The sequence below is a fragment of the Equus quagga genome, chromosome 18 (genome assembly GCF_021613505.1).
Source record: "Equus quagga isolate Etosha38 chromosome 18, UCLA_HA_Equagga_1.0, whole genome shotgun sequence".
Taxonomy (NCBI): domain Eukaryota; kingdom Metazoa; phylum Chordata; class Mammalia; order Perissodactyla; family Equidae; genus Equus; species Equus quagga.
In genome coordinates this window covers 4,527,773-4,553,832 of record NC_060284.1, presented here as the reverse complement: position 1 = coordinate 4,553,832, position 26,060 = coordinate 4,527,773, and the positions used below count along the sequence as shown (strand labels likewise).

Genomic DNA, 26,060 nt, shown 5'->3' with positions numbered 1-26,060 from the left:
AAGGGGACGCCAATGCTAATTTCTGTGCACTTCCCTGCTTGCAGTACCCTGCCCCATGAATTCAAGCCCCCTTCCGCTCCGAACTCCTATCTCTATCTCCTCGAGTCAGCAACATTGCTGGGCCCTGCCTCCGTTCCTCAGCCCTGCGCCATGTCCTGGAAACTGCCTCCAGTCCAGAAAGCCTGCGTAGCATAGGACTCACTATGTTTCCTTCTCTCGGGAATCACAGTTCTGGTCTGCCTTTGTCCAGTATCTGAAAATAAATGTTTCCCACATTTTATCAAGTTTTCTAACTGTTTATGCCCAAAGAGTAATCCCAGACCCTATTATTCCCCCGTGGCCGGAAGCCACTTTTGTTGCATTTTTATACTGACTTCTGAAGATACAATGCATTTACACTGTTGAATACCTGGTTTTCTTTACAGGGAGTAGTGAAACGGGGTGGTGAATACTTCTCATATGCACTTCCACAAGTCCCTGTGTTTATGACATCACAGCATCTTCAAACTCTGTTGTTATGTTCTTTGTCTTGACTCTTAGATCCAGGAGGGCAGGGCCTGATTCTGAGCTGTTTACCATTGTTCCCCACACTGCTCCTGGTGTACAGTAGGCACCTAATAAAGGAAGAAGGTTTCCTTCCTCCGTCTAAGAAAAACATCTAAAGCAGTTCCAAAATATCACGTTTCAATGGTCTCTCTCCTTCAGATTTTCTGACAAACATTAATATCTGAGCTCAAATAATGCCTTCCCTTAAGGGACATATTTATAGGGCTCTAAGTCCCTTATAAACACTAGGTTCCTTTTTAAAATATACTTATTTACACATGGAAGCATTTGAAAGATTTCTCTTGTGAATTCTCTAATGTCCACAGAAGGTAATTTTGATTAAAAACTTTTCTATAGTAACCACCATTATGGATTTTCTCTTCCATGGAGGTCTCATTTGTTACAGTGGTCAGCTCTTTCTCCTGATCTGAAGTCTTATTTAAATTATTTGGAGATATTCTGCCAGAGATGCACACAAAAATAGAATTCAAGGCAGAAACCCCATGTGACAATTGGTAAAATGGACATGTTAACCAAATCATACAAAGGAGAGAACAATTAACGTGGTGGGAAAAAAACCAAGAGGATGTTTCTCAAATTGCATGCCATTATGACATTTTCCTACACTAATATTTTTAGAAGCCTAAGTTCAAAATAAAGCCAAAAGAATATGCTAAATTCATCATATGAACAAGTTGAAAATCTACTTAATTTATCATAATTTTCTCATTTTTCTGAGTCCTACCATTTAGATGAATAGACTACTTAGCTGATGAAAACAAACTTAAAATGTTCAGCTGCAGCTAAGGTACCATGCAACTTTATAATGTCTTGATACATTCATATAAATCTTTTCCAGAAAATGCAGACCTCAAGACATAACTATATCCTCTACATAATAAAATTTAAATCCTTACACATGGTCACAGTGCTTTTAACTGAGCACACTGCCCTGGCCCGTTGATAATATTTGAAATTCTCTCCAGAAGGCACCCGGTGAGTTTCTGATCACCATCCAAAGTACTGAGGTCATCGTAAGAATGTACTACTCTGCAGAGGAATTCTTACCTCTGAACTAAAATCTATTTTGTTCAAAAAGCAGGAAACTTTCTGCCCCAAACCTCAAATATATCTTCATCCACCACAGTGCTTCCTTCCTTCTCTCAATACTCAGACGTTGAGAGGAGCCGCCTCCATTTAAGACCAATCCTTCATCTGGGCTCTTTTTCTGGAACTCACCTTTTCACTCTCTGTCATATATCTTCAGCGGGTCCCCTTCTACCATATCTTCAACTTTTCTCTCCCTGCTGGGTCATTTTCTATAGACTACAAACAAGCTCATTCTCTGCCATTCTATAAATGTCCACCCGTGGCTCCACCTTCCTCACTTTCCAACCTCAGCCAGGCTTTCTGGGCCTCTAGAGATTCATAGATCGGTCATTTCTGTTGCCGCCATTGGTCTAGGTTTCTTGGTTGCCCAGCATCTGACTGGAAAATCTACCATTTTGTGAAGCTGAAACACCGGCAGCTAGGGCACATTCTCACCAATTAGATACTCCCATTGAGGACACCGGCCCTAATGAAAACTGCACAAAGAAGCAGGGCCTTCTAGATTCATCAGTGGTAGCATCCAGTAACCAGCATTAGAGGTGTAAATGATGACCACGGGAACACAGAATGTTCAGATGTGACAGCAGTGGCATCCTATCTGTGATACATCTGTGGGGTGGCTTTAAGAATTAGTCTTGTGGACTAACATAAGTTATAAATATTAACTACAGCCTCATAATAAGTATAAAAATGAGAATGGTGGCAGCTATGGATATTTTCTTCCTTACAGTGTGCTTGCCTATGAGTGCGTGTATATATTTATATATATTACGTAATCTCTTCTCAATCTCCTCTTTGCCCTTATTATTTCACATAAGGATTCTTGGTGGTGTTAACTTTATAATTTAGTATTTGGCTTACAGACTACTCATTCACATGGGACTGTCACTGAAATGAGGAGCAATTAACATTGCCTGGAGATCAATGCTACAAATCTTGCCTAGAAACTGATACACCAACAACTGGGACATAGCATCTCTCCATTTTGGGGAGAGGGTTGGAGTATTTCCTGTTGTTTAAGGTGTAGTTGCATCTTATTAGGTGAAAGCATGAAGTTACAGGGAAGTTGTAGTTCATGTCTAGAAAGGTGTGTGTGGATGCTAAGTAGCCAACGGGGTGAATTATACTGGTGATTAAGCTCTTGTCTGTCAGCTTCAAACCCCGCCTCCTATACTCTGGTTTCCCGTGCTGGGGCTGGAACTCTGCAGACCTCCAGGATTCTTATTAAATCTACCTGTCAGGGGTGCTAGAAGGAGACTGGAAGGCTGATGGAAGAACAAGGGACTTGATCCTTCCCACTTTGCTTCCCATTCTTGAAAGCAGCTCCCCAGCACAGGTTCTTCTCCTGGGCAGCCATAGTTGGCTCCAGGAATCAGGTTTTTATCTCCCACATTCTCAGAACCAACCACAGTATACACTCCTCAGAGTTCACACTTCTCTCAGAATACACACCCATCCATATCGGCAATGTCCTGCTACCTGAATCAACAGGAGAAAAGAGGAAACCTAACGGAGAAGAATGTCGTGTAAAAACTGTATCTAAACTGCCTCCTAGAAACGTCCATGGATATAAAAGGAGGAGGGGTAGGACAGGCCTCGTAGCGCACTTCCGTACATGGAAGCTCTTGCATTTTAAAAAAATTGTGTTGTAGAACTATCCAAATGAATTTATTTGGTACTTACAGAACATATAAAAGATGGACCTTAAGGTCATAATTCTTGAATGGATTCTTAAATAATGACTCCACATAACAGATGAATAATTTCAAGTCCCCTTTCATCCAGCACTGTATGTTCCAGTTTGCACCTGAATTAAAAATAAACTGCATTAAATCTGAAAAACATTCTGAACAACTCAGTGAAAGAGAAGAGCTAAATTAAATTTACCAGTGTTTGGATCCCACGTCTGTGACCGTTCTGAGAGAAACAGGACGAGCTCTAACTAGCCTGTCTGCCCAAGTCATTCAGTCCCTTTGGTCTTCAGTTTTTTGTAAAGTAAGAGAATTAAATCCAATTCTTGCCTCTCAAACTTTTTGTTTTTAATCCTGAACCACTTAAGGGACAAAAGACCCCAAAATTCACCTAGCCCAGTTCATTCTCACTCTACAAGAGAAAGGAGACATTAAATATCAAGGTACAAGCAAATCTGGAGCACTCTTTATGCGTCTGCTTCAGCAATAAGGGCCTGCTGACCACATCTGGACTAAGGCACACGTCTTAAATTCCTGTTATTGTAATGTTACAGGCCCCAAACACAACGGATGCACGCATATTTCACTGCACACTGAAAAACTCATCTGATAATGAAAGATAAACTGTTGGTGATTCGTAATTTAGAAAGCAAGAATAGCAACAACTGAAAATCATGACTAACTTAAGACAACATTAAAACTATTTCAAAGCAACATTAAGGTGTTTCCCCAAACCTGAAGGCCTTCTGGCTGGGAGGGACTTCGCAATGCTGTTGAATCCCATGAAGCACACAGCCTAGTTGCCAGAATAATAAATGGAAATCCTCAGTAATCACCACTTAACTTCAGTTACAAAAACTTAAACTCACTTAAAAGCAACTGGTTCTGAGCCTTTATTTAGATGGAAAATTAAAATCTACAGCATCAGAATCATTCCTTTTGATAACTGAAGAAAGCGCTACTATTTTTTGATCATTTTAAGGCTCATCACAAGGAGCCTGACTTCTTAAGTTCATTCTTAGTACATTTAATAATCACTGGAATGGCTAAATTCCTTTACAAATTTAAAAAGTACCTCATTTAAAATTAAATTAAATGGCTATAAACTCAACTGGAGACACTGGGAGTTATTACTACTAACTCGTTTTAAAACTCTGATTTTATTGCACATGCACGCCTTATCCTTATTCCTAAACTGATTTCAACATGCTGGAGTGCTTCTTCCATCCAATCAATGGTGCGCAACCAGGGGCAATTTGGCCCTCCAGGGGACATCTGGCCAAGTCTGGAGATACGTTTTGATTGTCACAACAAGGGAGCAAGTGCTACTGGTATCTAGTGGGCAGAAGCCAGGGATGCTGTTAGCCATCCCACCATGCACAGAACAGGCCCCCACAACCAAAAACTATCTGGCCCAAAATGCCAATAGTGTTAAGGCTGAGAAATTCTGATTAACCCACACAAGATGCTACACTTATGTACACCTTTATTTTCACACTGTAGGTCTCCTTATTGCCCAGTCAACTGATTCTGCTCTATTTGGCTTTTCCAAAAAGCTTGGAAACAGCTTTATTGTCTCAATTTCCAGATGCAGAATTATTAATGACATTAGCTACGTTCAGTATGCATTATTCTTAACAAAAAAAAAAAACCCCTTGATTTAAAATATATATTGGTTACAGAGAGATTCCTTGTTTGAACAAATGTCATTATTCATAAAGTCTTTAAAATTGAACTAATTTAACAGTATTATTAGCCATTTGGTATTTTATCTATTTAACAAAAGTAACGTGCTTTTCTTATTTTAAAGCAAATTTAGAAGACTATAAGAAATGTGTTTATAGGTAAAAAGAGTTCCCTTATTACATTTTTATTCTGTTTTTATGGGATATAAAATAATTTTGGGCTTATTCATTTGGTCACATGATAAATCCTGATTTTATCAATAATATAAAATGATGATATGTGTTAAGAATCCCATCTATAAGACATCTATTTCATACAGGTTTCAGAGAATGAAACATTTTGTTCAATACAGTTAAACATCTAATGCTTAGAACATTCAAATACTTACCTATTTGTTGAAAAACTAAAGAATTTACTGTTGAAACAAATGCCTTCCCTTCAACGTTGTCTGCAGGTACAGAGCAGTTTTTATCTTCCTCACTCCAAAAGCAACAGTGGAAAGTTGTTTTGGATGATAAGTTAGAAAAGTAGGTACCACTGGAATTAAATCTAGCTTCAACTGCCTCATAATGTCCATTCGAATTTGAAGTGTTCTTTGAGATTCCAGCAGGCAAGAGGAAGTCATAGGTTGCATTTGATGGCATGCAAGACAACTGAAATCTCCAGGGAGTCATTGGATATGCCAAGTTAAAGGCAGTTATCACATAAACAAATTCTGTTAGGACATTAAAAAGACACATAGAAAAGAAATTAATTATTTTGACTAGGCATAAATGGGAAGTATCTCATATTAAACCAGTAGGGCTCAATAGCAATTATTTAACCTTCTAAGTGCTCCCTCAGTGCCAGCGCACAGCTCTCTGCTTCCACCATACAATGTGTGAGATCTAAGAGGGTGCACTTATTTATAGAGAGAGCGTCACTCTCTAGCACCGCTTTTTGGAAATTCATGCTTCATTTCCCTCATTAATCTAACATCTTATATTTATATTTTAATGAGAGAAAATTATAGCTAAATATTTCAATTTCCTTTCTTAAAAAATTATTCTTTTTACATCATAAACTGGAAATATTTGGATATGCAATTATTATACAAATATTAAAGAGCTGTTTTAATATTTCTTAAAGAGAATAACAACAAAATGTTAAAACAAATTTTACTGAGTGCTTTTAGAAAGGGTTTGTCTTCAACATCAGGGCAGCTGGATGATCTCCTGACTCTGCCCGTGACCCTTCAGGTATATGACACCATTTAAAGATGCCTTTAGTGCACTCTCCAAGAACTGAGGCACAATGACAGACTTCCTACAGGAAACATCCACTGCTGATTAAAGACAATGATCACTTTTTAGACATATAAAAATTATGCACAATTATATAGTCCTGTACCCCAAAAAAAATCCTCAAAAGTGATACTAGTTTTTAGTAAGTAATTGTTTGAAAATAAAATAATAATTAATTCGCCATAATTCTTTCTTTTACAAGTCACCCTAACAATCCAACAACTGTGTGCCTCATATGCAAACTAACGCAGATGAGAATTTTGTAGGGATTTGTTTGGAATGAGAATTTTAAAGGAAGAGGGTAAATGTAAAAACGTAAGAAAATAGAAATTTTTAAAAGTCAATTGCAAAAGTAGTTTTAAATTACAAAAGTAATGCATGTAAATATATTTAAATAATACATAAGTAAAGACTGTTAACAGTTTGGTTTCTAAACCTTTCTATAAACAGAAATTAATATAAATATGTATCAAATGCAAAAATTAAGGCAAAATGATTAACATGACTAATATTATTTTGCCCACACTGATAACAGTTAGGCTCATGATGTCACCAAAGGGGAATCCTCATTGCATCATATTCTTTTGGACTTCAATCTTTCTAACATGTTTCTGAAATCAGAACATCTCAATGAAAAGAGAATAGGTTATTTCTTTGGTTTTACAAAACTGTGGATATGTAACGGTATTAACTAAAAGCATTCTATTTTCTAGCTGCACGTGGAGGATTTAATTGTCTGAACTGAAATTAGCCTAAGATCCTCAAAGTATTTGAAATCTAAAATGTATTAATGAACGTCATAGACATAGCAACAACTGAATCTGTTTATGTGAAAAGATGATTCTACTTTGTTTACACGCTTCCTTAGCAGATATTTCTTTCCCTCCAAGTGAGCCCTCAACAGCAAGGAGTCCAGAATTTTCATCTGAAGGTATATGTTATCATGGTAACAATATCCCGGGATCTCTTCTGATTCACAAAACTTGGTCAAACCACAAACTTTTTGGAAAGCCAATGTGAAACATTAGAGTGGAGCCTAATAAAAATTAGATAGAGAATATAAGAGAGAAAGGGTATGTTATTCCTCTTTGATAGTCCCTTGTAGCATAGTTTTTTAGTTATCCTGGATATTTTCTGTAAATATATAGGTGGCTAAAAGGAGAAAGAACAGTATGGACTACCAGGAAGACTCGTAGAGAAGCTCTCAAGAGCACCTTTAGATTGGAGTGGCCAAGGAGATGCTCAGAACTAGTTGACACACAGGTAATTGTTGCCAGATAAAATGGGTGTTGCTAGAGATAGCCTGACTTTAATTTCAAAAACTTAGAACATAACCTAAATTAGATGATTTGAGTTTAAAAACAAGTCAGAATATCTCTAGAATGCCTAAGAAACTAGGAAGGAGAGTACACTCACAAGTCATCAGCACTGTGTGACTAATGTCAAACTGAAGCCCGCTGTGGTTCATAGAAAAAAACACAAGAAACTAAAAGAAAGTCTGTAAGCTTTCTCTTGAGGATACTCCTGCAATGGGTAGGAGGAAAACTAGTATACATTTAATTTCTGAAAGCATTCTTCTGGTGATAGTCAAGGTGGAAATTTCAAAAGTAGACACCATCACTCCTTAATAACATCCCCTCTTAAAATTATATGTGTCATTGTTTACAAGAGTTATAATGGGGAATAACATTAAAATGGCATTTCCCTTCCATTTGAGAATAAACCCATCATTCTGTGTCTTAGCTGTTTATTTTAAATATTACTACCAAGTAAATTGTTCCTTGATACAGAAAATTAAAATTTTGACTATCATCTGATATATACATATATATATTTGTAATTTAATAATGCTACATTTGCTAAACAAAATACTTAAATGCCATCTTGTTTCTAAGTATGTTTAAGGGTGTTACTGTGTATATATAAGTTTTCTGTACTGTGAAAGAAAACAAAGTTAAAAAGCAAATGATGGGCAAGGAGAAAAAATGTGCAAAACATAATAAATTGTTAGGGCTTGTGATGGTTAATGTTACGTGTCAACTTGACTAGGCCCACAGGTGCTCGGACATTTATTCAAACGTTATTCCAGGTGTGTCTGTGAGGCTGTTTCTGGGTGAGACTAACGCGAATCAGTAGACTGAGCAATCAGATCACCCTCTCTGGTGTGGGTGGGCCTCATCCAGTCAACTGAAGACCTGAATAGAACAAGAAGGCTGAGTAACAGGGAACTTCTGTTGCTTGACTGCCTTGAGCTGGGACATCAGTCATTTCTTTCTTTTGAATTCAAACTGAAACATGCGCTCTTCTTGGGTCTCAAATCTGCCACCATCAGCTCTCCTGGGTCTCCAGCTTGCCAGCCACAGACCTTGGCACTTCTCAGCCTCTGCAATCCCATGAGCCAATTCTTTATAATGAATCTCATTGTAGATATACAGAAATCCTATTGGTTCTGTTTTTCTGGAGAACTCTAACTAACACAGGGCTAAATATCTGTACATTTTAGAAATTTCCAAAAATCAACTAAGACCAATAAAATTCAACAACAAAATGGTCAAAGTATATGAATTAGAAAATCATATAAGAAATACAAATGGTCAATACACAGTGCTCGACCTCACAAATAAACAAATAAAATTGAAATGGAATGTCATATTTCGCTTATCTGACAGGGGAAAAGGTAATAATTCTCTGGCACAAGTGTGATGGTATAGCATTCATACACTTGTGTTGTGACTGAAAATGGTACAAAGCTTTGAGGAGGAGATTTCACAGTATCTGTGAAATTCAAAAATGTGCATACTACTCAACATAGGAATTAATCCACAGAAATATTCTCCCAAATATACAAAGATATATGTACACAAATTTCAATGCAGCATTATTTGTTACAGAAAAGGAAATGTCCATCAATAGGGCATTGGTAAAATAAATTACTACTTTAAGGTTCATACAGCTCATTTTTGTGCAATTATTAAATAAGTACAAGAGTAAATACTGACAAGAAAAGTCATCATAATAAATTAAACAGCTGTTAAGTGGAAAAAGAAAAATACAGAACAATACATTTAGACCAATTCCATTTTTGCAACTATAGATATGAATGTGTGTGTGTGTGTGTTATGGTTCTGGAAGGATACACATCAGGTTGTTTATGGAGGTTCAGAATGGTTTTCATTTTCACACTTACACTTTTGTTCAGTTTGCATTTTTAATCAAGAGCATGAGAATTCCTAATTGGAAATGAGTAATTCTGTAGCCAGTAAAGGAAACAGCATCTCTAAGGGCAAAATCTCTACCTTATATATGGACATTTAAAAAGCGAGTAACTTACCCCAGTGTAACAAAGCCAGACAGAGTTTTTGACAAGTCATCTTACTTCAGAGAAGTATACCTGAAAAACAGTAAAGCTAAAACAAATACACAAACACACACACAAAACTGACATACATCCAAGCTGTCTGTGGAAGATATAGAAGGATTATAAACAAATCTTTAAATTTGATCCCTCTATAATACTGTGGCTCAGTATCAGAGAAATGTCTCACATTCAAGTATAAGTTATAGATTTATTCCTGTGCACATGCGATCTTACATAGTTAAAATATAAACCATATATTCACATATAGCATAATCAAAAACTTTTCCAAGTTCTTTTATGTCATGACTAACCAGGACAGGTATCACAGAAAAAGACTAAATTTTTAACTAAACAAAAATGTTCTCATAGTGATTCAACAAGTACAGCCAGTCTAACATAATTAACCTCATACTCTCAGTTCCTAAATTTCTTATTTTCTAAAGCCTTTATCTTTACTATAATACTACAAGGCCAAATGGTTATAGCATAGGGAATGACTGTCTATTTATTTCCAATAAAGAGTAGGAAATTTTCCGACGCACTTTTGGAAAACCACTGTTTACTTGCAGCTGAGGTAATGTTCGCAGCAGAGAGCGATCAGAGTAATTCAAAGAAAGCCTGAGGGCTTACAATATCCAAATGATAGGGGTGATGACTTCAGAGGCAAGTTCTCCCATGAATTCGACTCAGTTCCAAATACATCCTGAGTAAGATTACTTGTACTCATCTGTCACAAATTAGAAGGTAGCATAATTTTAATATATTAGGCTTAGATTTGTCATGAAACACTAAAGGCTTTTGACCTTGCAGTCTTTTTCACTATCTGAAATTGAGGATTCAGTTCACCACACAAAGTGAATCTGAGGTAGAAAGCCCTGTGTTAGGTGAAAGGAGTCTTGAGTGCCGGTCTAGGCTCTTGGACCAGTCAGCAGTAGGTCTCAGGACCTCAGGTCCCTCATCCACAAATCAGACTGATGGATGATCTCTACAACACCTTTCCGAGCTGCCTATGATTCTGAGGGATTTCTTCGAAAATAGAAATCACGGCTTTACCAAAGCAGATTATAAAATATTAAGTGAGAAACATGTCTCCTAAGTCATATCTGAGAATTGGTACCAAGTGGTGAGTAAACAGAAAAACACGTTTGTTTACTTCACAACTTAATGAATCTTAGGAAGAAAATGGGTGAGGACAAACATTTTGTAGTCTGGTAAATTTGTTTGTCAGACTGCCAGTTTTTCCTCAGAATTTTGGTTCTTTATACACTGACATCACAGTTTCTTTAGGATTTCTAGCAATCGATTCAGTTTGGAATCCTTGTCATCTGATCATATTAAAAGTGTGCAAATTCCTCTCAGTTTTTTATGCTACCTGTTTCTGATACAAAACTTTCTCATAAAACAAATCCAAGGGCAAGTTTCATAATCGAGATGTGTCATAGATACACCATGTCACTGGGCTAAGTGCTGCAACGGAACTGACTAGTGACTAGTAATTCAGGCCACAGTTGACTCGCTTTGAACTCAGTGGATCAACTGAGTTAAGTGACCAAATAACTCAGGTGTTTTTCCTCACATACGATAACTATTCTTTTATTCAATGTTCCATGCAAAGCACAAACTATTCTTCCGGTTTGAATTCTCATAACCAGGTTTTGCTCTTATATAACAGAGAAACAATCCCAGGTGTGAAAAGGGCATAGTTGCAGCCTTGGAGAGATGGTGAAAAGTGGTACCTTACCTAGACTCAAAGAGAAAAATGTTTATATGCATCCTAAATTGTACCAGAAAGGAATAAAAGGAAGCTTACAAAAACAGAAATAATATAGAAAAAAAGACAGAAATTTTAAAACTGTGAAAAAAAGAAATCAAGCAAAGGGAAAACTAATGGTAAGGCTACCAAAATAAGTCTAACATACAAAACATCATTAAATTGAATTGACTTCCTAAGAATGAGCTATTTATTTGCCTTAAGCTTGTATATGGTCAAACTGTTCAATTATAAATTCACGGAGTCCCTAAAATAAAATGAAACCAGGAGCTTAGATGAAAATTTACAAATATTCCTAACACGAGGAACAGAAAGAAATTTTGCCTGACTAACTTCATAAGACAACAAGCAACCTCCTCACAGGCCTCCCAACAGTATCAGTGTTTCATGGGAATTTCAAAATTCAATAATTTCTCAGCCCCTCCACTGCCAATACCTGGCTCTAAGCCACGTTATCCTCTGCCCATTAGAAAAGCCTTCTAACTGGGCCCGTTGCTGGTGCCCTTGCCCCCCAGTTCAGCCGATTCTCGAGGCAGCAGGCAGAGTGGGCTTGTTAACACGGAGCTCAGATCGTGGGTCTCTTCCCCCAAACCCTGCAGTAGTCCCCTTTCCACTCAGAGGAAAGGTACACGTCTTGCGCAAAGACACAAGGTCCTGGGTCTCTCCTGCTTCTCTGACCTCAGCAACCACTCTCCCCTTTGCTCAAGCCACCTTCTCAGAGGAGCCTTCCCTAACCAGCCTGCCGAAAAGTTCAACACCTTCCCCACCCAGGCATGCCATATCTGCTGTTCTGCTTAATTTTTTTTCTCCTTATTACTTAACACTATCTAACATGAATGTGATTTCTTATTTTTCCTGTTTATTTTCTAACTTTCCCCACTAGAAGGTAGACTCTACTAGACCAAAGGATTTTTTGACTGTTTTGTTTTCATCATTACATCCTTTACACATAGAAACCGGCCTCCCACATAGATGGTGCTCCATATACATCAACAGAATGAATGAATGGCAAGATATGACTCTTTCTTGAAATATTCTTCAAAACAGGCAGGTCAGATCACACCAAGACAAATTTAAATAAAAGCAGTCTTTAAAAGAGGCATTCTAATTTCATCAAAACACAGCTCTTTAAGAATCTGGCTAAATATCACAGAGAATTTCTGAGTAGGGATTCTTAACTATTTCTGGATCACAGACCTCATCGAGAATTTGGTGAGAGCACTATACCAACACCAGGAGGAGGCACATACACCGAAACTTCAGGCTATAATTTCAAGGGGTTGATAAATTCTCTAAAATTTATCCAAAGCTCCCAGATTAAGAATTCCTAATGCAAATAAATAAATGGAGTGCGTGATCCTGAGGCAATCTTCTGTAATTGTAGCTCCATGAATCGAGCCATTAAAAGACACCAAGCTATGAGGAGCTTGGGATAGTACTGCCTAACATTCCCCCTGGAATGTAATCTTTTTATGGTGATGGTTAAAAGGAGTAATGTGTCTTATTTAAAATATTTGCAGGGCCGGCCCCATGGCCCAGTGGTTACATTCGGTGCACTCCGCTTCCACAGCCCAGGTGTGGTTCCCAGGCATGGACCTACACCACTCATTGGCAGCCATGCTGTGGTGGCAACCCACCAACAAAACAGAGGATAGCACAGATGTTAGCTCAGGGCGAAGCTTTCTCAGCAAAAAAAAATATAAATATATATATTTAAAGAAATCTTTATAAAGAACACAAAAATTCACCATAGTCTCATCTAAATGATGCATCCACGATATCTGGGTGTGCCAGTAATAATTCAATTTGCTTAATATACCAAATGCAGTAAGCATGTTAAACATATCACTAATTCTTCACTTATTACTATAAACTTTAAACAAAAGGAAAAATCAAGATCTATAGTCTACTGAAGTGTATTATCCGACTGTTTAACTTCTCATAGAGAATTCTTTGTGTTACTTTTATGTATTGAATTCTACTTAAATAGACACAGAATAGTCTCGATTAGTGTTAGAATGAGTGATCAGGCAGAAAGGAAATTATGTACAACTTGCTCCAATGATCTCAAAAAGTCCCTACATTTGTAGAAAAGTTTATGAGTAAGAAAAGCAATTCTGACGATTCTGTTGCTTTGATGAGCAAACTCAATGAGCTCCATCTGCCACTAATTTTTGCTTTTACTTTCTGCTAGAAAAGTATCCATCTATCTTTCACTTAAATAACAACATTCAAGCATTTTACTTAAATGTAATGAAAGACACTATTTCTTCAAGTGTCAAAAATGTAACAAAATAAATACAGCCTTGTCCATTTCCAGTAACCCCGTCATTTTAAGCACACTTACTTCTATTTCTTCACTTAGGACAGAAATTGGTCATGTTATTGCCATCAAGTAGCTGTTACAGACTCAAATTATTTTTAACTAAAAAAAATCTTCTTCCATCATCCTGGATAAGCATTTGTTCCTCTGAAAACATAATTGCAAGTAATTTAATTCCTGATACTCTAATTGTATGCTTTGTTGCAAATTAATTCCTTGAAAATGCAGAGGGATAAACTATGATTTATGGACCTAGGTACCAAGTCAACACAGTTGTGTCAGAACAAGCATCTTACCTACATACAAAGTTACTTAAAACCTGTACATACATCAACCCCTTTAAATATTACCTGAATATTTGGTAAAATGTAAGTTATTAAAAAGGTGCTAGAAATATAAAAATTAAGAAGAAATCATCATTTACTTTGAGAAGTAACATAATTTTATGACTTTTTGACATATCAAAGCACTACAATATGAATATGAATAAAGTGCCACGAGACTTCAGATTGATCCCAAAGTACTGAATGCCAGAAGACAACCTAGGAATGCCTGATGGAAAATTATTTACAGTTTAAAACTCTATCAGCAGTCCAGCAAGCATCAGAGCAAAACAAATATATTTCAATAACACAATGACTTAGAAAATTTATATCCTATGACTCTCTTTCTCAGAAGTAATTTACGAGGTAGTCTAGCAAAATGAGGAGTAAACCAAGAAAGAGGGATTCACGGATTCAGGATTCAGGAAAGCATGACTACAATCCAACTGACGGCTCCACAGACTTAAGAATGACCGATCCAGAGAGCAGCTGGAGTACAGAGGACCCCTGGAAGGAAACGGCAAGGAGGAAGGTGGGGATGGAAGGCCACTTGACATATAATATGATTCTGAAGATGCAAAAATTTAAACAAAAACACAGACTAGAATCAGGGGGAAAAGGAAGTCATGGTTCAAAATTGAAGCCACTCACCCAAATAAGAATAGGAGTTCAGTGGGATTTGAAAAGAAGAACGAAATGGATACCAAAAAACAAAGAGAATGAGTAAAAAACTGAAAATTCAGGATATAATGAAGAAGGCCCACGTATCTTCTCTCAATAAGAAAAAATAAAGTTCATTGGAAAAAACTTTACAGAAAGTACTGATCTAAATATGAACTAAAATAAAATATGGCATCATTTTGAGCAAATGCTGAAATTAAATAATCCATTTGAAAGAAGGAAGAAACCCCTTAACCTTGATTCTAGGAACACTCTCCTTTGGGTGCTGAGGAGTCATATTGAGAAAGATGTAATCCTAGGCTCAGCAGTAAGTAATATTTACCAAGTCATAATAACAGTAATGCTACTGATTAATTTTTCAACTTTTTGGCTCAACCAATAGACAAAAATCAAAAATTTAATTAGAAATACTAAATACAAAACATAAAATGTTATCAATATTCTCACTTTACCATTGTCAAAATTTGGGTGGTATAATTATACAAAGAGAATTGGTGGGAAGGCAAAGGGTAAATATCCCAACTTCTTGAAGTAGGAAGTCAAGAGAAACTATCTGTAGCGAATAGAACAAGAAATAGTGGTGGGATTTACAAGCGTAACCAATAAAAGAGGTCAGAACATTAACATAATTATATGTGGAGGAGGGAGAAAGAAAGAAGGTGAAATTAGTAAGCTAAATTCTTTCCTACCATGGTATCTGTTTAAAGTAGAAAAATAAAAAGAAAAGAAAAATAAGTCTGCATAAGCATATTATTCAGCCCTATGGCGGGGGCCACCAGAAGAACTGAGAACCAGAAATGGTTCAAGTTAGCTGCTCCAAAGATCAGGAATGGCATAGCGAGGGTAGTGGGGCAGTATGTTTCTGTAACCATGTGCATGGACTATTTTCACACAAAATTATTATTTAGTCTTTTTAATTAAATTAAGTGCTATAGGATTTCAGAGAAAATAACTACTAACAAAATCCTAGGAGCCAACAAAAAGTTCACGGAAGTGAAATCTTAGTTGAATTCCAAGAAATATACAGGAAGAGAGTAGTGCTGTATTTCTTCTATTTTAAGATTGTAGGGGAGCAGAATTTGCTACCCCAAAATGTACCTGTTTGGCTTGATTATTTTGTTTTTTGTTTTGTTTTGAGGAAGATTAGCCCTGAGCTAACATCTGCCGCCAATCCTCCTCTTTTTGCTGCAGAAGACTGGCCCTGAGCTAACATCTGTGCCCATCTTCCTCTACTTTATATGTGTGACACCTACCACAGCATGGCGTGCCAAGTGGTGCCATGTCCACACCTGGGATCAGAACCGGCGAACCCCAGGCTGCCAAAGCAGAACGTGTGAAATTAACCACTGCACCACTGGGCCAGCCCCTTTGGCTTGATTATTTTTAAGAACAACAGACTTAGGAAGAAACTTTGACCTTCCACCTAACTGTGTAAAAGAATTTTAAGTAGAGGGCCTGATTCAAGAAGGAGCTATCACCGTAGATATAACATGAACTGGCTGTGGTAGACAGGGAGGAACCTAGAAAGGCAGAGGAAAATTTCTTCCTCCCCTACCGGATTCACAATATTTTAATGCCTCTGAAATCAGGGTGTGCGTTAAAATTGATGTCATCTTACAATTACCAATGGCCTGGTAGCAGTGGTGATCCAGATGTCATTGACTATAAACATACAAACAGGGGTACTTTCCTAATGACAGACTGGACAATTTTAACCCATCAATATTTCAGTCAACAAACTATTTGAAGACCATTTGAGGAAGTAAAATGAGCCCTGAGTGTGGTCTGAAAACCTTATGTTGACATCTCATGGAAAGATCCATACAGGACCAGCACAAAATTTGCAAAATGGATCAACCTGGAAGAAAATCTCAGAAACAACAGTGAAGCATTTTTTTATGAAGTGCTACGGTGCAAACGGTCTTGATACCCCAGAGTGTGGTATTGTTCGGGCAAATACTGACATCAACAGCACTGATTTGGAAAGGGATTCAAAAAAACTAGATTCTGAAAATGAAAAACAATGCCTTAACCAATTTCCTTGATTTATACTTTTTCCTTATAAGAGTGATATGATTTAAACAAAAATCTTTATCTAAATAATTCTAAAAGAGCTCTTTCAGTGGGCATAAAACAAGAATTCTAAATGATGCGAAACAGTTAAATGGGCAGAACTTTTCCTTTGTTAGCAGCACGAAAATGATGGTGTATCTTAAAAATCCATGATGTCTTAGATTTAAAGAATTACAACTACCTAGAAAGAGTGATAATTAGGAGAAATTACTTCTAGTTTCGGTAAATCATGACAGATTCCACAGAGAAGTGAAGATTCACCGGCCCCTTGAAGAATAGGGAGGAATATGAAGCATGTTGTAAGTATAAGAGATTCCTAGAGAACCTATGGTCTGTAAAAACAACCATCAGCCAAAGGTATCAACAAAAGACAACAGGAACTCCTGTGTAAGAACTGATTTGCAAGATTAAAATCAAAGACCAAGAAGCCACTTGCCCAGATGACTGCTTTTTATAGAAAGAATATTTTTATATCCTGTTTGTTCTGTGTGAAAACCTTTTCTTCCCCCAAATCAGACCTGTGACTGGCAGTATTGTTGTAAGATTGCATGTCACTTGAAAAATACTCAGCTACCTCCTGGGTAGGTCTAATATAATATTGTGTGTGTGTGTGTGCGTGTGTGTGTGTGTAATCTATTTTCCCTTTCATCTCCTAAACACTGACCAGTTTGGTTCAGAAATTTTGTTGGCACTTACAGAAATCTAATTGTTCGATTAGCTCATGTTTATAGTTTCCTAATTTTCATAGGTTTGGACACCCAAATAACAGCTGCAAGTGAACGTAAAATGAGAAAATATAATTCTGAGAAAAACTAAGTTGTCCTATGCCTTCACTAAACAGATATTTGGTAACAGCTGTTCTTAAACATGAGTTGACATTTTTAAAACCTATTATAATACCATTAGAGAAGCTCCTGAGAATCTCTGCTTGGCTCAAGCCTTCAGCTCTTATTTAATACAAACAGATAAAACACTTCTATATCCCACAAACTTTACAGAAATTATTGGCACAAGAGGATAGTCTCTCTCTCTCTCCCTACCCCTTCCCTCTCTTCCTCTTTCTCTCTCGCACTTTCTCATTCACTGTTATACAGATAGATATACAGATTTGTAAGTCTATACTGTTTCTGGCTTTTCTCCTCTAATTGGCAAAGACTTTAAAATTAATATTAATGCCATGATGCCCCTTAAGAGTGTATCCAGTTGGGTCATATTCATTTTCTAGTCCATAGTACTCTAGTTTGACTCAAAGAAGTCCACAGGGTACCACAAAATCTGTTTAAAATAGTTATCAAATGTGTGACTCTCCTTCCAGATCCGGAGTCCACCAGACGACGGCTCCCTCAGCTCTCTTCTCTCCTCAGCAAGTCTCCATGTTATGCTAAGCAGGACCACAGCTTTACTCAGCTGAGCGGGTGACCTAAAGATGCTAACGGCCAGGCAAAGGCTCTCTCACACTAACTGACAGTGAACTGTATTCACTTTGGGGGAGACTTTATCAGTTACCATAAAATTGTTCAAGTGGGAAGAATTCAGCCTACTAATTTTATGGAAGAATAAGTGACTTGCTGACCTTCATTCAGTGAGAATCAATATCCACAAACATTTCACATAGCCTACCTTAAACACACTGAGTGTTCACAATTCTGAAAAAGGTTGTGAACTTCCAAGGCATGGCACTTAAATTTGACAGTGATTTTCACTACATATCCAGCATTTCTGTGTCTAATATTTCTTATAAAGACTTACTAAAATTCACTTGACAATATGATAATGACATGGATCACATCTTTAAGTTTGGCATGTCAGCAATATAGATTCAAGGCTTACAAGAATGGATATTTTTGGTTTTCACGTTCAATCCAACAGAAAGTATGAGGATAATCCTAAGTCAGAACTATTGAAAAAGGTTGTTAAACATATAAATATGTATTTTAAAATAACGCCCACCCCAGGGCCTAGTGCTTAAGTTTGGCTCACTTTGCTTCAGCGGGCTGGGTTCAGTTCCCAGGTACAGACCTACACCACTTGTCGTCAGCCATGCTGTGGTTGGTGACCCACACACAAAATAGAGGAAGACTAGCTCAGATGTTAGCTCAGGGCAAACCTTCCTCAGCAAAAAAAAAAAAAAAAAAAAAGATATACAATAAGCCAAGAAGCACATGAAAAAATATTCAATATCATTAGTCATCAGGAAATGCAAATCAAAAGCATAATGAGATACCACTTCACATCCACTAGGATAGTTATAATCAAAAGCACAGGCAGTAACAAGTGTTGACAAAGATATGGAGAAACTGCAACCCTTGTACATTGCTGGTGGGAATATCAAGTGATGAAAACTGCTCTGGAAAACAATTTGGCAGATTTTTAAATGTTAAACATAATGTTACCATATGACTCAGCAATCCCACTTCTAGGTATATACCCAAGAGACATGAAAACATACATTCACATAAAAACTTGTACACAGATTTTAGGAGCAGCATTATTCATAATAGTCAAAAAGTGTAAATTACCCAAATGTCCATATATTGATGAATGGATAAATAAAATGTGCTATCTACATATAATGGAATATTATTTAGCCATGAAAAGGAATGAAGGACTGATCCACACTGCAGCATGGATGAACCCTGAAAACATTGTGTTAAGTGAAAGAATCTGGTCACTAAAAGGTCTCATGATTTTATTTATATGAATTATGCAGAACAGGCAAATCCGCAGACATAGAGAATAGATCAGTGGTTTCCAGGGATGGGAGGAGGGGAACAAAGAGTGATTGCCAATGGGTATACGGTTTCTTTGGGAAATAATAAACATGCTCTAAAATTAGATAGTGGTGATGGTGGCACAAGTCTGTTAAGGTACTAAAAACCAGTAAGTTGTACACTATAAAAGGGTGAATTTTATGATATGTGAATTATAATCCAATAAAGCTATTTTAAAAATACCTTTAAAGGTCAAGTTTATTTCTGTACGGTAGTAACAAACAGACAATGACTTTTTAAAAACCTATCACTTAATTTCAAAAACACGCAGTTCCTGTAAATAAATCTAATGAGAGGATGATCAAGGACTCCTAAGGGAAAAATTAGACAGTGGTGTACATTTATCATATTACAGAAGATCTAAATATATTGACAGATAGTCATGGATTCTAGGACTGAAAATTTAAAATATATCAATTTCCTTTTAATTGTTTTTAGACTCAAAACAATTTCAACACAATCTCCATTAAATTCCTAATAAATTTTTTAGAATTTGACAAGCTGATTCAAAAAATGTATATGGAAAGGCAAAGAGCCAAGGAATGCTATAGCACTCCCAAAAAAATTGCACAAAGTGGGAGGGCTCGCTCCCCAACTTACCAGATAACAAGATTCAGTTTAAATCTGTAGTAATTACGAGATTGTGGTATGGGCAGACACATAAAAAGACACAAGGAAAAACTACAGAGCCCAGAAACAGACACACACATATATGGACTCTTGATATTTGGAAATAATAAATAGTTGCTCTTTTAAGCCACTAAATTTTGGAGTGATTTGTCACACAGCAATAGATAACTAATAAATTGCTGCTCACCAGTATTCCCAGATCTACTTTCCCTTTAGTACAGAGGAGGATTAACCTTCCCCACCTCCTTGAAGTTAGGCACACTACATGACTTCTTTTGCTTCTAAAACGTGAGTGGAAATCATTCATGTCACTTCCAAGGAGGCATTTAAAGTATTTCACGATTACCCATGCTTTCTCTTCCAATACTACACCAATGCGGAAAGTCCTCTATTCCAATAGTACAGCTACAGAATGATGGGCATTCCCTGAATTTACACCTTGGAGTTACTGAGAAGAGTTGCCTTAATCCATAGGAAACTTTGCACGCATTTTATTGCATTAAGTTAATGAGATTGGGGGAGTATTTGTTACCACAGCATAACCTAGCCTATCCTTACAGATACCAGGCTCCCATTTCACTAGTAATTAAAGAAACAAACAGTAATGAGATAACAATACACATCCACCAGCAGGGCGAAAATTAAAGGTTCTGATGGTAATAAATTTGGGCAATGTTGTAGAACAATGAAAGCAAGAATGGAAATTGGCAGAACCACACTAAAAAAGTGTGGCATTATCTAAGAAAGCTGTCATCTGCAAGCCCCTGTGACCTAGTAATGTCGCTAGTAGTTTCACACTGTGAAGAAACTCCTGCATCTGTGCATCAAGATACTTGGAGAAGAAGACTCACGGGTGGTTTATTTACGGTCGTGAAAGAGGAAGGAAGGAACGAAGGAGGGAGGGAGGGAGGTGACCCAATCATCCATAATCAGAATCAGCAAACAATATATTATATTCATACAATGAAATATATCCAGTCATGATAACAAACAGCCACTGTCAGTAACAGTATTTAATCAACAAATCAACAATTACTGAGCACCTCTTATAGGCTAGGCCCTATTTCAGGTACCAGGAATACAACAGTGAGCACAACAGAAAACAATCTGGCCCCATAGAGTTTACATTCTGATAGAAATGAGACAGGGAGAAAAAACGAGCACGAAGAAGTGATAGAGTATTTTAAAAGGTGGTAAGTAGCATGCGGAAAGCAAGGGAAAGGACAGGGACAAGAGTGCACTGCAGGGTAGATGTGCATTTCCAACACAGCCATCCAGGCAGGCCTCACGGAAACGGAGATGACTGAATGAAGCCTGACGGGAAGTGACGCCACAGAGTACGCCACGTGGACAGCTGGGAGAAGAGCCTTCCAGGCAGAGGCAGCTAAAGCACACAGACTGTCTCTGATCTAGTCAAAGAGTAGCAAGGAGACCAGTGTGGCTGGAACCGAGTGAGAAAGAACAGCTGGAAATGAGATCACACAAGTACAGGGGAGGGGAAATCAGGTAGGTGATCCTAAAGACTTGGGATTTTCCTCTGTATGAACTGGAAAGGCTTTGGAGATTTGGGAGCAGAAAAGTGACATGATCTGGCACATGTTGCAAGAAAAGAGCTCTGACTGCAATTTTGAGACGGGACTATGGAGGGCAAAGGACAAAAGCAGGGAGACCAGCTAGGAGGGTCCTTGCAGTACTCCATGTGGGAGATGATGGTGGCCGCCATGGAGGTGAGGAAAGCACTTATATTCTGGATTTATTCTGAAGACAGAGCAGAGAGGATTTCCTGACACATTACATCTGAGGTATGAGGGAATGGGAGAAATCAAAGAGGACTCCAAGGTTTTGGGCCTGACCAACTTGAAGGACAGAGATGGGGAAAACCACAGATAGAGTAGGCTTGGGCAAGATGAAGGTTCCATTTGGAGCTTGTTGAACTGAAGACATCTACCAGACATCCAAATGGAAATGCTGAGGAGGCAGCTGGATACAGAGGTCTGAAGTTTGGAGAGAGCAGTCAAGGCCTGAGCCATCATTTTGGAGTTATCACTATACAAATAGAGAGATTGCATGAAATCATGAAAGAATATAGAGAGAGGAGAGCCCCCAGGGAGTAAGGCTTAAAGCATTCTATGGCTGAAATCTCTGGGAGGAGAAGAGAGACCAGCAAAGGAGACAGACAGGAGCAGCCAGGGAAGAAGGAGGAAAATCAAGAGTGGTGTCTTGGAAGTCAGTAAGGAAATACGACAAAGAACACAGAGCAACAACTGTCACAGTGCCACCGACAGGTGAAGTAAGATCAACACTGACAACGGACTATTGGATTTAGGGAAAGTGATGTCATTGGTGACCATGACAGGAGGAGTTTGGAACAGTATTGAAGACAAAAGATTGATAGGAATGGGTTTAAGAGAGAATGTGAAGAGATGAATTGATGGTAGGGGATACAGACAACTCTTTTTAAAAGTTTTTCCTTTAAAAGGAAGCAAAAAAATGGTGAAATCTCACAAACATAATGTAAAGCAAAAGAATCTATGAGTGAATGCCTCCTATATTCATATGAAAATTTTTTTAAAAAGTAAAACCAAACTTGTGAACAGGAAGGAACAAACAAAAGGATTCTGGGTGTTGGCATACTCTCTTACCTGTGTGGTGAATAAACGGGTATTTGCCTTATAGTTATCTGTTATAACGACTTGCTATATTATTTGTCAACTAGTACATTTATTTTACATACCTCTTCTCCCTATATATGTCATGGTTCAAAGTGTTAAAAAAAAAAAGATTATTAAGATCATGTGTGTGAAAAGACAACAGATAATATCACCACTGAGTCACAAAAGTTTTAAAAAGTATTTGAGAAGGATTATTCCAAATTATAAGCAGACCAAATTTGAATTGAAACTCCAGAGGTTCTGTACTAGGTCTGGCCAGTAGGGGAACGTTCGTGCCTTTCTGATTTAATTAAAAGCGGAATTTGTAAATCACATAAAATCTTAAGAATTAGAGTAGATCGTAAGCTCTTTTCTTCATTTTTAACTCCACAGGACATATTTTTTAGTATGTGTGCTTGGCTCTCAGTATGAAAAATGTAGTACAGTGTCTGCCAAGACAATTCTTTTTTTTTTCCTGGATATTTTTACGTTTTATTTCCAAGACCCCCCTGAGATAATGCTCTTCACAAACACAAACCATTTGGTTACATAACAGTGATCTAAGTATGAAGACATGACTGTTTCTTCCTGGGGAATTCATTATGAAAGCTCTGCCAACCCTGATGACGCTCCCAAGCCATGAATGAGTTGGCTGCGGACCGAGGGCCGGCAGATCCATCCACTGTTTTCAGTTGTTTTCCAGCAAGCGCCTAAGTTCCACTACTCTCTGTTCATTCAACAATCAATTTATTTAACTCTGGGAATCTCTTTCAAAGGGGATGATCATCTACTTCACAGAGAATAGGCGGGAAGACAAATGCCAGCCCAAAGCAAAAGGCAATGAAAATAAGTTTAAAAATGGTCATAAAAAAGTACTTCAAATCCATTCCACTCTCCCAAACTGCATACGCAGCACATGCTGGGTGGGAGCACATTATCTTATTTCAGATTAAAGTCACCGAAATGAGCCAGAGACGCTTCTAAACCTCTCTGAACTACTGATGACTAAGTCTCAAATAATTTTGAATTCCTAGTAACAACAAAATCTATTCGAACATTCTTTGTCTGCTTAAACAAGCCAACTGTTGTTTGTTGCTTGTATTTTTATCACAAGGAAAGAAAACGTTCACTGACACTTCATTGTACATACTTCTTGTACAACTTTTTGAGTGTGTGTCAATTCCTAATTTCTGGTTTATCTGTTTAGTTAACCTCTGCTATTTTCTGGGCTTTGTTCCAAGAACAACTAAAATGCATTGCTAAAATTGGCATCTCTGCCATGGGGCTGAATTTCAGAGAGGCTATGAAGTGGTCTGAAACCATTTTTTTAATATTCTGCACACAAACTTATGCTAAAAAGTAACAGACACTGTTTAAAAGCAGTAATTGATAGGAAAGGTGCAATTTTTGTTTTCCTCCAAAACAATTTTTATTTTCTCCAAATGTACAGTACTCAAAGAGAATAAGTTCTATGCAAAAGCCACACGTTTTTGTTGCAGTGTTGCAAATACCGGCTTAAAGTTGAACACCGCTCTTTACAGTAGAGTGAGAGAGGATCTAAATATTTACATATAGACTATATATTTCTGAACTCTTTTATGAGTTTTTTTCTCTTTAATTTTTTATTGGAAAACCCTAAAAGCATAAGTCATAAATGTACATAAAGCAAGTGCCAAGATCTATATAGATTTCTTAAATTTCATGAAATAACGAATCTAGCAATGTTTGTAACATGTTAAAGAGTTAAAGAATTACAAGTTTTAAGTTGAGAAGCATCCTGGATATGTTTAAAGGCCCTCAGAATCTTAATCCAACCCTCTAATCTGACAGATGAGGAAAATGAGGTCCAGAGAGGTTAAACGAACACAGCCGTCAAGGATAATAAATGGCAACTCATACCCAAATCCAGATGTTCGACTCCCAGGCTAGGGCTCTCAAAGAGTCTGTTTCAATATATTGAATACTTATGGGAATAAATTAACAGAGGACCCTCCAGGCAAGCCCTCAATACAAGGAACTCCGTCTCATCTGCCATCTGCAAACACACATCCTAGACACAGCACCTGCAAGAACCAGTTTCTCAGACGGCCTCACCATACCTGGGGCTTCCAAAGGGATTCCTCGGTTGGGTCTCTTTTTCTCGCCTCTACAAACCCCTTTAAATGAGTGCTCTGGTTAAGACTGCGGTTTGTTGTTCCGTTTTCTAAACTTGCTCGTGGCCAGCAGGAGAGAGTGGAAAACAGAAGCTGAGGTCTAAACCACCCCCTACAGCGCGAGTTTTTTCTTTTGTCATCCAAATCAACAAATCCGGCCTCCGGCCCCAGGGCTTACTGGTTTCTGTCGCAGCTCGTGCAGTTTCCAAAGTAGGAAGGAGACCTGGAAAAGAAGTTGCCCGGGTGGCACGTACTTTCGGTGGCTACCAACAGGTGCGCCCCCAGGCTCGGCGAGCTGCCCTCAGCCGCGCGCCCCAATCCTCTTTGCCCCGGGGCCTCCCGATCCCCTGCCCGGGGGAGCCGAGAGCCCCCCAGCGCCCCTCCCGCCGCCCGCCGGGCGCTGCCCCTCCGCTGGCGCCGCCGGGCCGGCCTCGGACTCCCGGTCTCCAAGTGGCCCGCAGGCTCCGCGCCCGCCCCGTGCGCCCCGGGCTGGCGGGAGCAGGACGCGGCGGCGGCAGCGGGCGGAGGAGAGAGAAGCGGGTCCGGCTGGATGCCCGGGCCCCCCGCGCGGAAGGCAGCGACGGCGGCGGCCCCGGCTCGGGCACCTGCTCGCTCGCGCTCGGCCGGCCGCGGGCTCTGCGGGGCGGCGGCTCCGAAGTCCTCACCGTGGTGCCGGGCGCCTCTCCGGGGACGGGAGGGCGGCGGCGTGCGGGAGGAGGGCGCGGGGCGCGGGGGGAGGAGGGGAGAAGGGAGGGCAGAGCCGGGGCCGCCCGCGCCCTCCGTCGCCGCCCCGGGGCGGGAGCAGCGGCCCCCGAGCGGCGGGGCGGCCACGCAGGTGACCGGGGCGGCGGCGGGCAGTGCGCCGCGCGCGGCCGCGGGCCCGGGGAGGAGAAGCGGGGCGCCGGGGAGGGACCCCCGCGCGCCCCGAGGCCGAGAGCCGAGGCGGACCCAGTAGGCAGGCGGCGCCGCTCCCTGACCTGCAGCCGGCTCCAGCGCGCCCCTCCTGAGCC

The 26,060-nt window shown here is 38.9% G+C and overlaps 1 protein-coding gene across 2 annotated transcripts in view; it reads right to left on the bottom strand.

The window, feature by feature from the left end:
* Positions 1 to 25,636, bottom strand: part of LEPR (leptin receptor) — a 67,224-nt gene extending 41,588 nt beyond the window's left edge. Inside the window, exons 1-4 of one of the 2 annotated variants that reach the window (XM_046645770.1) lie at positions 24,997 to 25,636; positions 9,648 to 9,707; positions 5,422 to 5,748; positions 3,340 to 3,463 (exon numbers count right to left, since the gene is read on the bottom strand). In XM_046645770.1, coding sequence (XP_046501726.1) covers positions 3,340 to 3,463; positions 5,422 to 5,748; positions 9,648 to 9,687 — 491 coding nt within the window. In that variant the 5' untranslated portion in view covers positions 9,688 to 9,707; positions 24,997 to 25,636. Of the gene's footprint in view, positions 1 to 3,339; positions 3,464 to 4,082; positions 4,144 to 5,421; positions 5,749 to 9,647; positions 9,708 to 24,996 lie in introns of those variants that run through there. The other variant, XM_046645771.1, reaches the window with a different exon arrangement.
* Between the last annotated feature and the right edge of the window lie 424 nt (positions 25,637 to 26,060).